The sequence below is a fragment of the Ambystoma mexicanum genome, chromosome 14, assembly GCF_040938575.1.
Source record: "Ambystoma mexicanum isolate Mex_15411 chromosome 14, UKY_AmexF1_1, whole genome shotgun sequence".
NCBI classification, from domain to species: Eukaryota; Metazoa; Chordata; class Amphibia; order Caudata; family Ambystomatidae; genus Ambystoma; species Ambystoma mexicanum.
The window spans coordinates 540,048,537-540,061,584 of NC_090940.1; the positions used below are offsets into that span (position 1 = coordinate 540,048,537).

The window sequence follows — 13,048 nt, forward strand, 5'->3', positions numbered from 1 at the left end:
TGTTGGTTACCTCCAGATAGGGTCAGGTTACATTTTATAGCACCCGTGTTTATCCAATTCAAAGAGTATTTATCATGCAACTTGGTGGAAAAGGAATGGCTAGCATTGCTGAAATAGCCCTTAGCAAGTGGATGCGTTTGTATAAAGGTGTTTATAAAGCATGATATAGAGTAGAGCAAATTCTACATAGGGTAACCCCTGGCATAGTCTGATGGATGGTGGGCATAAGCAGGCTATGTTTCACAGCGCTTGCCAAGGGATACTTTAAATAGCAAGGTATGCAGTTACTCCCCGAGCTGCAAGAGCAGTTATAGCCGTACCAATGTTTGGCAGGATGTTGTTCCACAGTACCGGTGCATAGCAGAAGAATGCCTGTTCCTGCTCTCTGTGCACAGGGTACGCGTGAAGTAAGGGCAGCCTGCACCAGGAAGCAAGGCCAGCTGAAGCCAGACCCTTTCTCCGATGCAACTTACCTGAAACATTACGAACTCATCCATTTTTGGGAAATTTTGGTGAAAACTTACCAAAGACGTGGAATCCTAAGGTACATGTGTACGTCGCCCACTCTAGGTCTCTAGTAGTTTCAACGCTTACTACCTGTTTGCAGGAGGTGGGGACCCCTAAAACACAAAATAACATGTCATCAACCAAAACTGAACGTACTCATTAAAAATCCAATTATTTGTATTCAACCTGCCTCACGGCATGATGAAAGGGTTAAAAATACTCAATAACAGTTAAAACAACCATTAATTAATTATCAAACACATACATTTACTAATCGTTTCTAATGGGTTAAGACATACAGAGAGACCTCTCATCCCCAGTCATCATCGCTCCAGCCAAAAGGTTTCTTTTTGAATTAATCATTCACCAAAATCAACATATTTTGGGACATTCAATGAAGACATGAACAAGGTTAACACTCTGAGCATTTACAGAATATGGATGATTTAAATGTGTAAGACAGATCTTTTTATTAGCAGCCCATGCAAGCAACATTTCCAAGTTAGGGCTGATGCATTTTCAGCAAAGATGATCTAGGCAGCATGGCTTGGGGGTCCTTACAGTTCACATAAGAGATTCTGGGGAGGCTAGTGTAGACTGCATTGCAGTAGTCTATGTAAGGGTTCTATGGGATTTCATCAAGGAGAAATCATCGACTTCGAATCCATTGAAGTGTTCGTCTCTTTTATTCCATTTGGCTGAACATATTTCCATAGGAAGATCCCCCGACGCGCACCTCCCCCACCTTAATTGTTACCCTTTCCCACTTCCCCGCATATGCTTGTGGCAAAATTCATTTTAAAAACTTTGATGCATTCGAATTAGACAAATACTCCTGCGACAAAACCTACCTATCGCTATGTAAGATGTTTACATTGGCAGTTCCAATGGCTTGGCTTAGTGTCTCTCATACATTATATAGCATATTTAAACAATTTTAGATTTGTCTGGCTGTGCCCGCCTTCTCTTTTGGTTTTTCTCCTTTGATTTTTTTACAATCTCACCTCAACAGATATCTGTTGACGAGAGTCAAGCATCCTTGCCCATTTTGCAGTAGTTCTTAAACCATTGGGGCTTTCATCCTTCATCTAAAAATGTGATTTTCTCTTCAAGAGACTGTTTGCTATTAGAAAATAAGGAATTTCCCTTATTAACTAGTTTTGCTTGGAGCTAATCTCGACTCGATGCCCTCTTTGGAAAAGCGCTTGTTTTATTTTAACTTCATAATCATTAACAGTATAAGGCAACACAGGGGTGCCATTTTGTTTTCAAACATATGTGATTAAGGAATGTATTTTATTTAAAAAAGAAATGTAAGGAAATTCTTTTCATTTTCAAATTGAAAGTGTCAAATAATCTCTATCCACAGATGATGATTTTCTTTTAGGATTATCACTTTTGTGTTTCAGAATTAGAACGATTACAAAGTAGGTCGTCTTAAAATAATGGTTTGAAAGATGGAGTCGGGTCTATGTTACATCTTGTAGAAAAAGCTGTTCCTCTGAATTGTCCCTTGGCCTTCCCCGGTAGTAGTTCAAGGCTGGCTATTGACAACGCGAATGAGAAGTTACAGTTTTAAACTAAAATTACCACCTCTGGCTTGGTGAGCAGCCAATCAGTAAGCTCCATACCCAGACCAAATCCTAACATAAAGGCCCACATTCCCGGCGAGCTCCGGTGCTGGCCCTGCCATCATATTTAGTCTCTCTCTACACCTACTTTTTTCAGCCCTTATCCTGGGGTGCTAATGTCAATAAGGCCTCAGCTGGCAGAGCATACTTGGATGCTAATGACTGGCTGCCTTGATTAAAGGCCCTGGCTACTTTCAGACCTATGAACTAGGGTAGCATGCCATTACCACCAGAGCCAGCCAGTCATGTAAGGCATTCTTCTGAATGATACCACTCTTATATGCATCTTACAAAAAACAAAGCCTCAATCGAGTGGAAGGGACTTGAGGAAAAATATATTTATTTGTACAGGTTTTTTTAGCTTGTTTTGTGTCACTTTAGTGTCAGTGTGAGAGGTCCACGGTGCCAGACTTTATACAGAAATTCATTTTTATAGAAAAGCTGTAGTTATAAGGTACCATCAGTAGCCCACGACGGAATCCTTTCATTAGCTTTTACAGAGTGCAACGTCTTAATACAACATAGGTAAGTCCATAAATATCAGTAGTAAATATGCCAAAAGGTACAAACAATAGTATTGGGTTCCTCTTAAAGGCTGCAATTCTGCAATTTGCAAAAGAGAATGATGAAGATATATTTCCCTGTAACACAGAGGTCTGCAACCTGCAGCTCTTCAGGTGTTCTCAACAATGACTTCCAAGTTCCTTCACCATTGAATATGCTGACTAGGGCTGCTAGGAGGTGTAGTCTAACACATCTGGAGACCAAAAGGTTTCAGATCCCTATTGTAACATCACTAATTGGCTTACTACATTACAAGAAGAGGAATTTTAGAGGAGGATGCCATGTCAATCAAGTGAAATTGATTGACATGAAGCTGGGGCTGGGCCCTTCAACAAACCAAATGGGAAAATCAGTGACATTATCAACAATTGATATGTATGTAAACATTGTACACTAAATGCATTGTATTTCAGATTATTTGTAATTTGTCCTGTTCACAATGGAAATGGACCAAATTTTACTACCGAGTGGATCAAGGGTTCCTGCCCGGGTGATGTTAAAGTGTAAAGCAAGTCTGGCATCCTTGCACTAGTGTGGATTATCCAGGATTCAACGTGCCAGACATACACTAACATTATAAATAATGTAAAAAATACTTGTGTTAAAAAAATTATCTCAGGATCTGCACCAATAGAGCCTGTAGCAATGTGTCTCTATGCTGTGTCTGAGATGCAGGCCAGTTTTGAACACAGCAAAAGGCTGCACAAATAGGATTCTACTCACAGTAGAGGATTTCATAGTCCCCTGAATTGGACACCAGATGCTGGGAGCTCACAGACCAGTCCAAGTGAGTGATGAAGCTGGAATGGCCCTAGGGAGAGAAGCACACGTGAGCGGTCTACAACAAAACGCAGAGCGGCTGATCACCCGAGGAGAGAGATGCGCCAACTTACTGAGCATTTGCCGACCCGAGTGTATTTTCTTCCGTTGTCGCTAACCCCATATATGTAAATGTAGTTGTCATGAGAACCAATTGCCAAGAAATTCCCATCTATTAGGGAAGAAAAAGAAATGTTATTGAACAGAACACACTTAATTTCATAACCACACCTTCTGTATTTTCATGCTTACATTCCGAAAGGATATTGTGTTCAATATAAAAATGTAACAATTCTTTACTTTAAAAAAAATGTTTTAAGAGATCATAAAACAGGTACTCAAAGAAGTATCGATTTCATAAGCACTTCGCAGATGAGGGGTGTCTGGGGAAATGTGTTTTGATGGTTGAAGCAGAGAATGCTTCAGTTTTAATAACTCGCGATGACCGGGGGCAGGAGTGTGCATGCATCAATACAAAGATACTATTTTTGAAGCACTCCGAATGCATTTGCTATCCACAAAAGATATTTTTATTTATTTGAACTTTTTTACCACGCCACATGCCCGAAGGCCGCAGGGCGCATGTATGCTATTCCTACACCAACACAATGAAGGAGGATGTGTGCAGTGGGACATTTATCATGACAATTTCCTATATGGAATACACTCCACCGATGTCTACACATTTTGATTTAATTGAGACTTCTAGACAGAGAGAGTTCATTATCTCGTCACCTTCATAAGTTGGGAAAGGGTAATTATTGCAACTGATGAAGACCATTCCTGCGGTCAGATATGAACACAGAGTAAGAAGAAATACACATTTTGGAGATGTGGTAATGAGGTATAAAATGTTAGTTTAATAATGAGTAGAGTGCACAAAACGTGTTGGTAAAGGAGATGTGGTTTCATTTTTATACATTTAAATAACTAGGTTGTCTTCATAAGGTAAGCATTTTAATTGTAAGCTTGGTTGAAGTGTAACAGTTTTGGCATGAGCTTGATGTAGGTGCAATGTTAAAGTAAACAGTCCTTCTTCACAAAAGCGAAAGCACGGTTCTATGTTTTAGCTTTCACTGTGTCGTGTTAAATTAGGTTGGAGTGCCTTGTTGAATGAAGTCTTGATGGGAAATTGTATTGCTGTTTTTTTTCATGCAGAGAAATGTTTTCTGCAGGTCCTCTGGCTGCGTTTGGGGTGCAGAGCGTCTGGGGTGCAGTTGGTGCCAGTAGTTATTGAGGGATCTATGGGGAAATACTGTATTTCTTACTGTGAAGTCGAAAACCTCAAATGTAAAACACATTTTTGGCATTTTAAATGTAGGGGGAGATACACCACAGCCCCCCCCACTTTCATAAATACCCCTACCCAACTCCCATCGATTTTTGAGTTTTCCATTTAAGGTTTTCTACCTTGCAGTAATGGGATTCAGTATTTTGGTATCGTAAGAAGCCAGGAATGAGACAAGGACACAGAGAGCTCATAGTTTTTGCTATAAACCAGTATTCTAAATAAAAGGGGGTTGGAGACAGTTTCACTATCTCTACTTTAGGAGGTGTTGCTCTACCTCAACCTGTGTCCGAAATCCTATCCCCGCCGTCACATTGTACAAAACAATTCTAATATGTGAAGGGTAATGTCTTTGGTATCAAACATTCAATTTCGAATGAAATGTATACCTTCAACACAACATTTCCCAATGGATAAAGGTCACAGTACTAGTGGACAAGTCCCATCCCCAGGTTTCTCATCAGGGAACTTCACATTCCCAAGCGCATGAATCTTCCTGAGAGCACTTTGTTCAACAAAATACTTTTATACAAAAATCAATTTGGATGCAAGTTCCAACTTCGTAGGATACCTGGTGTACCCCACCTGCCAGGCTCTTTTCCACTTCGCTTTTAGACTTGACTTTGCCGGTTGTATTCCGCTGCCGGGACTTCATGCGATTGCTTTTGCAAACTTGACCACGGCCTGGTGTACTTCAATGCCAGGGCTTTTTGTGCAATTTACTCCACACACTAGCAGACTTGCTTTGTCTAGTTTACTCTCCTGTCAGCAGGGATTTTTCATCCGATTTACTTCATACAATTGCAAAGTTGCTTTTTCCTGGTTTACTATCCTGTTAGGGATTTTAATCTGATTTTAATTTACTTGCTTTCGCCTGGTTTACTCTCCTCCTAGGACTTTTCTTCAGGTTGCACTTTATACAATTGCAAACTTGACTTTTATATCAAACACTTATCGTCACATGGCATACTCTCCTGCCAGGACTGTCATATAGACTTTTAGCAATTGGCTTACAATCCCTTTCACACTTAACTTTGCCTGTTATACTTCCCTGCCAGGACTTTCTTGAACAGTTCTCTTAATTTTCAGTCCTATAGGCATGGCTCTTCTTTAGGATACTCTCTACTTCCCAGGACTTATAGCTGGGATGAGGAAGGTGGTTCGTGATGCCCTAACGGGTATCTAGCCTCCCCGCTTCCAACAAAAGGATCCCACCTCCTTTATCATTCATTAACTAGTTTCACGGATGACCCTACATTCCCCGTGGGCTCAATGGTATGAATCCAGTCTGTCCACTCTCAGAGGGACTTTCTTTCCACTTCAGTGGCCTACGGGCATCTTTTCCCTGGTGACAGAACTGTTCTTCTGAACCACACGCTATCCTTCTGTCGTTTCTGTTGGTTTCTCCGGTTTTTGTGGGTGGTTTTTGCCAGCCCCCAGCAGCGTCCTCTCAGGCTGCGGGACCAAAGCAGGTATATTGCTTGCCTCGGTTTGCTCACTTGCCAACAGTGTCTTTTGACTGAGATACAGTGTCCTACTTCCCCCAAATTCTCCACACTGGAGCGGAGTGGTTCGGTCGGTACTTTTTTTCACTGCCGCCATTCCCGGTATCTTGGGGTTGTATCACAGGCCTGGATACTGTCTCTGTTTGCACTACTGCCTCGGCTGGGCTCTGCAGGCTGCGCACAGACTTCCTTGTCTGGCTTTTCGGTCTCCCGACTCTCACTGGGGCTTCTCATGGCTCAGTTCGGGGCACAGCAGACCTCCTTCGCAGACCCCCACTTCTTCCTGAATTAGCCTGTTTCCTCCGTCGGTGGGGAGCACCATTCGCTTGATCCAGACAGCTTTCCTCGGCACGTCGGGTATTGAGCCGCCTTCTAGAATTTCTTTGCCTCTTCGTCTTCCGAGCCCTCCCCAGTTCCTGCACTCCTCGTCACAATCAAAGGCTAGATAATGCTCTTTACTTTCTGTGATGGCCTTAATTGACACTGTACCAATTGGTCGAGTGCCAACACTGGACCGCATCTTCTGGTTCTGTTGAGCACCCTGCATTACTCGGTTCCTCTTCCTCGTCTCAGTATTTTCTACCAGATTCAATGGTAAACGGTCCCATGAGTTGGTTTTGCGTCTGGGGGAATTTCGAATGTCACACTACAATATGCTATAAGGGATTGGGGCATTAAAGTGTTGATAGTCCCTGATGAAGAGTGGGTATTCCATGTTTCATCTGGCAAGTCACCCGTACCTCCATGAGGTTTTTCATCCCCTCTCTGATCCTCGCTCAAATACCCAACCCCTAGGTTTGGATCAGAAAGCATCTGCCTTACCCTGGACACATTAGGGGGGGGGGGCTCCCACCATGGAAGCAGTGATGACATTCCCAGATTCATCACAGTACGATTCAGTTATTGACTACCTTCCAAATGCCTGGGAACTGGTCAATAATGATTGACATGTGCTAATACGAGAAATGATTTGGCTAAAATGTGCGTGATCTTAAATGGAAGGAAAATGCAATATCTTTGATATTAACATGTTATTATGTCCCTTTTAGCTTCAAAGACGAGAGCTTTCGTGGAGCGAAATATCAGTTCATAATCTGACACTAAGAAAATTAAATCGGATAAATTACAGAAGCCTTTCCAAAGTGGTTTAACCTTAACCCATATGTTTAGATTGTGCTTAACCTGAAAGGGTCACATTTGAAACACGTTCGGTTCGTAAAGCACTGAAGGGATTACAGTTATGCATGCATGTATGTATGGGATTTACAAACCTAGATGGGAAGCAAAGGAGCACTGCAAATATGGGAAGCACCCCAATGGGGTTACAATTAAGGTGCAGGGGTAGTTACATGTTACATCCACTCATGAAAATGTCAGACTGATTATATATATATATATATTTACACACACACACACACACACACACACACACACACACACACACACACACACACCCACACCCCCCCCCAGACATACAAACTCTTGTTACTACTTCAGGTAAAAAATAGAAATTGCGATTTCTTACCTGGAGAATAGCGCATCACTGAGAGCTGTTCATTTCCGTCCGTGTGAACCGTGACCAAGTCTTTTGTCTCCGTGTCCAAAACGAACCACCTGTCAGATGTGGGAAAGCAAAGGTTAAAACCTCTACAGCATGATAATCAAGCGACTCCATTTTGTGGGTGCCAAGTGAAGAAGGCCATTGGTGGAGAAGGCTTCCTCTGCAGTTATTGATTGAGGGATTTCCCGACTGATAACAAAGGATTACTTTTTTCCATGTGTTCAAAGTGTCCAGGGGTAGCCTCCCCACACAGCAGCTTGGGGAGCTTCCCCAATCGTCTCCCCTTGCACGCCACACCTGATTATAGCTCCAGGTAGAACCTGGAAGTTGTGTACTAAGACTATAAAGGTAATCAGTCTATTGCGCTTAGGGGATCCCTTTATCCTAGTTTCTATGGTAGCCGGTCTCTCCCACCTAGAAGATGCTCTAGAACTGACAGTCCTTGCACTTGGTTGACTCGAAGGTAGCCGGTCCATAGTGCCTAGAATTATTCTACAAGAGTAGCTGGATTTTCTTCCCACAGTAGGTCGGATGACATAGCAACATCAAAGATAAGCACCATCTGAGCTCGAGATGGGTATAAATGCACCACTACGGTGGATATCTGCCGCAGGCACGGCTATCCATCCACGCACTTTAGAATGCAGCTACGACGATGGCAAATTCGGTCTCGCTGGTCACATAACCCTTCAAACTGAAACTCTTGACTTGCCTCAACACCTCTACCATACAGCAACAACTAGCGCTCTGTCGTGACCTTCATCAGCACCCGCCCACATGCCTGACCTCTTGGGTTGCTTACTGCAGCCTAGCCCGTCCTCCTAAGTCCTAATTTTGGCCAAATGCACAACATGCATCGTAAGCCTCCTCTTAGAACTTTCCCATACTTGGACTTGGGTCCCAGAGGGCGTTCCTACCACAAAGCATTTTGAGGCCATACAAATGGGAAAAGGTGCTGTATAAATGACTACTACAATACAACAATAATTAGAGTTGGACACTACATGTTTCGGAATTCAGAAGTCGCCCAAAAATCACTATGAAAACAATCAGTCATAGGACAATGAACAACAGTGGGGGTGTTGATCTGCACGGAGGGATATATAATGCATGTGAGCAGATGCCCAGGTCACTTATGGTTACACACCCCACTCCACACCCAAATCAGGGGTCTGACACGTATGCCCTAACCAGATATTTTGGACAACTCAGGTCAGCCCTAGCCAGCATAGGCAATGGTGAGGGATCATGGGACTCGTAGTTCAGAATATCTGGACTGTCGCAAATTCAGTGAAACGTACTACAGAATTGTTAAAATACAGACGTTATTTTGGGATAGAAACAGGAATTCTACCAAAGAAGAATTGATCAAAGGAGCAGCAATGCTTCAATGAACGCAGAATCGCAGGAACGTCACACATTTCGTGTCCTGGATTACTTAGAGAGGCCAATTACGATAACCGGACAACGCAAGCAATTTTGGCCCGGTCTATAAAACATTTTTTATAAAGGAAGAAAGCACGTTATGTTACAAGGATTTATTCCATGCACCAATGCCATGAACATGATCTCCAGGCGTGCTGGTAGGTCGGAAACAGAGGGGTTGAGTAAGACGGAGAGAATGAAAATGCAAGATAGGTTTGCTGTTAGGCCGCTGCGTGTAGTTCGGACGTACCGAGGTACTATGTTACTATGGCATTTTGGAGGAAATGTGATTTTGAAAGGATTTCTGTCCCACATTATTAGATATAGATCGGTTATAATGAATGCATTTTCAACCCCATATGGGGTGATGCCATACACAAATATAAGGCACTCTCCAGTCACAGTGAGCAACACCCATGCCCAAATAGAGGTACTGTGATCAGCAACACATTAGCCATTAGCAGAAGGTGAGGCACATTATTCAGGTGGACCAGTGAATGGGGGACAGGGGACCAGTGAATGGGGCACAGGGGACCAGTGAATGGGGCACAGGGGACCAGTGAATGGGGCACAGGGGACCAGTGAATGGGGGACAGCGGACCAGTGAATGGGGCACCGGGGACCAGTGAATGGGGGACAGCGGACCAGTGAATGGGGGACAGCGGACCAGTGAATGGGGGACAGCGGACCAGTGAATAGTGTGACAGATGACCAGTGAATGGGGGACAGCTGACCAGTGAATGGGGGACAGCGGACCAGTGAAATGGGCGACAGCTGACCAGTGAATGGGGGACAGCGGACCAGTGAAATGGGCGACAGCGGACCAGTGAAATGGGCGACAGTGGACCAGTGAATGCAGACCTGGCTGATGTCTAAATCTGAGTCAAGATAAATATGTGACCATGAGGCGAGCACGTGCCAGGCTCATCAGTCAACATAGGTTAGGGTTCATCAGGTAGCAGTCTTAGCAGTAAACAAAAAAACAATCGAAGTGTATATCTAAGGCAGAAGAGACACAGTGAGCTGTCACAAAATGCCTGGTCAGTGATTATGAGGCCACCTGGCCCGTGAATGCGAAAGGCGACACAGAGCAGGGAAATCAATGAGGGAGTTCGACCAATTAGTGACCCAGTGTCATTAATAAGTAAGACTGTTGACCTCCTACTGAGTCAGGGAGACCAGGAGAGAGGCAGGGTGACTAATGAGCCAGAGTGAGGCAGACCGAGCTGTAAGTGAGGGAGGGTAGCAAGTGCATAATGCAAGGTAAGTGAACGAGGCATGTTGCATAGTGAACCATGAGGATGAGCGAGTCAAAGTGACTAGCAAAAGGGGCAGTGTGGTCTGAAAAACTGGCAAACTAAATAGTGATTTCGGCATGGTGACCAGTAACGGGGAAAAGTGATAAAAAAAAAGAGGGAGTTAATGACCAATTGAGTATCCAGATATGTGAATAGAATTACCAGCAAAGGTGGCAAGTTAGGCAGTGAAAGGGGAAGTGTGAGCTGGAAAAGAAAATTTAGGAGCAGTGCTAGCTGGTTAATTTTTTAAGTGGAGGGGAGTTAATATTTACCCCAAATATGTCCTAGCGATCTAGTGTAGCAAGGGTGCCTGAACCAATCAAGGGTGGTTCTCCCCTCGAGAAATGTGGTGCATTTTACAGCACACATTTTATTTTTTGAAAAATTAGGTAAAAAGCCAAACAGCCTGCAATTGGTTTTGTAGGGTAACTCATGAAAAAATCCAATTGATGCACGTCACCAAAAGTGCACAGGAGCATTTCTCAAGCACATTTTCATGATGCCTTTGCCCACAATATGTGCCAGTATAAAAACATTTTCACGCTGTCTGTGCCTGTACATTTCATGCTGGCTGCACCAATATTTTCCAGTATTCCCATATAAGAACATTCTCGTTTGCTTTGGCATAATGCCAGTAATGATACTATAAGAAAAAATGCCCACTCTTGTTCTGCCAAGATATGGCATTATCACCACCTAAGAACATACTCCCGTTGACTTTACCATTTAAAATGGCATGCCACAGTATGAAAACATGTGCAAAATGGTGGCATCAAAATGCCAGTCTGGCTACATAATAACAGTTATGCTTATTTTAGAAAAGATGTCCAATATAAAATGTCATACCACAATAAGAAACGGCTAGACTATCTGCATTAAAAAGCCAGTTTCGTACCACAAATAGAAATGGCTAGACTGGCTGCACCAAAATGCCAGTCTAGCTACATAATAACACTTATCCTGCTGGTTTTATCATAGATGACCAGTATAAAAATGCCATGCATGACCCCTGGGGCACCAGCGCCTCGCAGTCACACAATCACATTTTTATGAATGTGATTATGTATGCATGCGAGTTGCTGAGGGGCCCACGGGGCAGATGAAGTGTGTGAGGGGCTGTGGTTTTAGGGGACAGCCATGGAATGTTTTACTAGGCATTGATGGGCAGTAAAAATTGTCATGCCTGCCTCGTGGGGCCCCTAGTGCCTCGCAGGCACCCACAATCAATTTTATGCATGTGAGGTGCTGGGGAGGGGGGGCGAGACATGGCATTTTTATTACTGGGCTTCTATCATAGATGCCCATTAAAAAATTGCATGCCTTCTCTCTGGGCTCCCCAGTACCCACAATTCACAGATAATCAAGTGTGCATGCGGGGTGCTGGGGGTAGGCATGACATTGTATGCAAGCCGCTTTGAATTCAAGGGCACTGGCATGGCATTATTTACTGGGCATACCCAGTAAAAAATGGCATGCCTGCCCGCTGGTCGCCTCACAAGCACACAATCAATGCAATGATGTGTGTATGCGAGGCGCTGCGGGCCAGCAGGCAGGGATGTTATTGTTTTTTGCTAGGCATCTATGCTCCTTAAAAAAATGACATGCCGGACCCTGGTCCTCCCAGATCCTCACACACAATCAATGTGATTATGTGTATATGCAAGGCGCTGGGGGACCCAGTGGGGAGGCGTGATATTTTTTTTAGATATCTATCATAAATGCTCAGTACAAAATACCACCCCTGTACTCTGGGCCCCCCCGAGCACCTTGGAAGGGGAGCTGATTTTGGCCGATGGTGAAGGGAGTTGTGCAACAAAAGCCATTTTTAAGATGCTGTTTTTGTACAACCCCCACTTGCCAAAATCAGCTCCCCGGGGCCAGCACAAACACACGTGCACAATACACATTCATACAATAGTCACACGCAGCATGCACTTGCACTTTCACATGCACACCCATCATACACTCGCTCATTAGACACAACACAAGCATACAAGCATCCATAAATATATTTAAAATGAGTGACTTAGCTTCTGATCCGGTCCTTAAGTTTCTTCCCAGTGCCGCAGCTCCCGCGTAGCACAAACAGGTAGCAAACGCTTCCTGGCTCCTGCACATGCGAGCATTGACGACAAAGCTTGTGCTCTGTACGTGCATGAAGGTGCAGAAGCACCGCCTCGCACATACAAGCATGCAGTTTCCCAGACATCATTCCTAATAGGCTATGCAAAGCTGTGGAAGCAAAATGTCCCCGAACTTGCATGGCTCATTGAGGATGCGCGGCTGGAGAAACAGAACTGTCAAAGAGAAACAATGTTTCCCTTTGACAGTTCAGGCCAGTTCAGGAGCACTCCCTCCTCTGCAAAGAGCAGCAGAGGGAGCACTTTGCATTTACATTAGGAAGACTTCTCAGCTCCCCCATAATGGGCCAAGGTCCATTATGGACGGAT

At 43.9% G+C, this 13,048-nt stretch overlaps 1 protein-coding gene across 9 annotated transcripts in view; it reads right to left on the reverse strand.

The window, feature by feature from the left end:
* The window catches only part of EML1 (EMAP like 1), an 821,887-nt gene that overhangs the window by 10,676 nt on the left and 798,163 nt on the right, over positions 1-13,048 (reverse strand). For all 9 annotated transcript variants that reach the window (XM_069637821.1, XM_069637826.1, XM_069637819.1 and 6 more), the window contains 4 exons: positions 7,840-7,928; positions 3,596-3,693; positions 3,426-3,513; positions 525-620 (listed from right to left, as the gene is read on the reverse strand). In XM_069637821.1, coding sequence (XP_069493922.1) covers positions 525-620; positions 3,426-3,513; positions 3,596-3,693; positions 7,840-7,928 — 371 coding nt within the window. The remainder of the gene's footprint in view (positions 1-524; positions 621-3,425; positions 3,514-3,595; positions 3,694-7,839; positions 7,929-13,048) is intronic.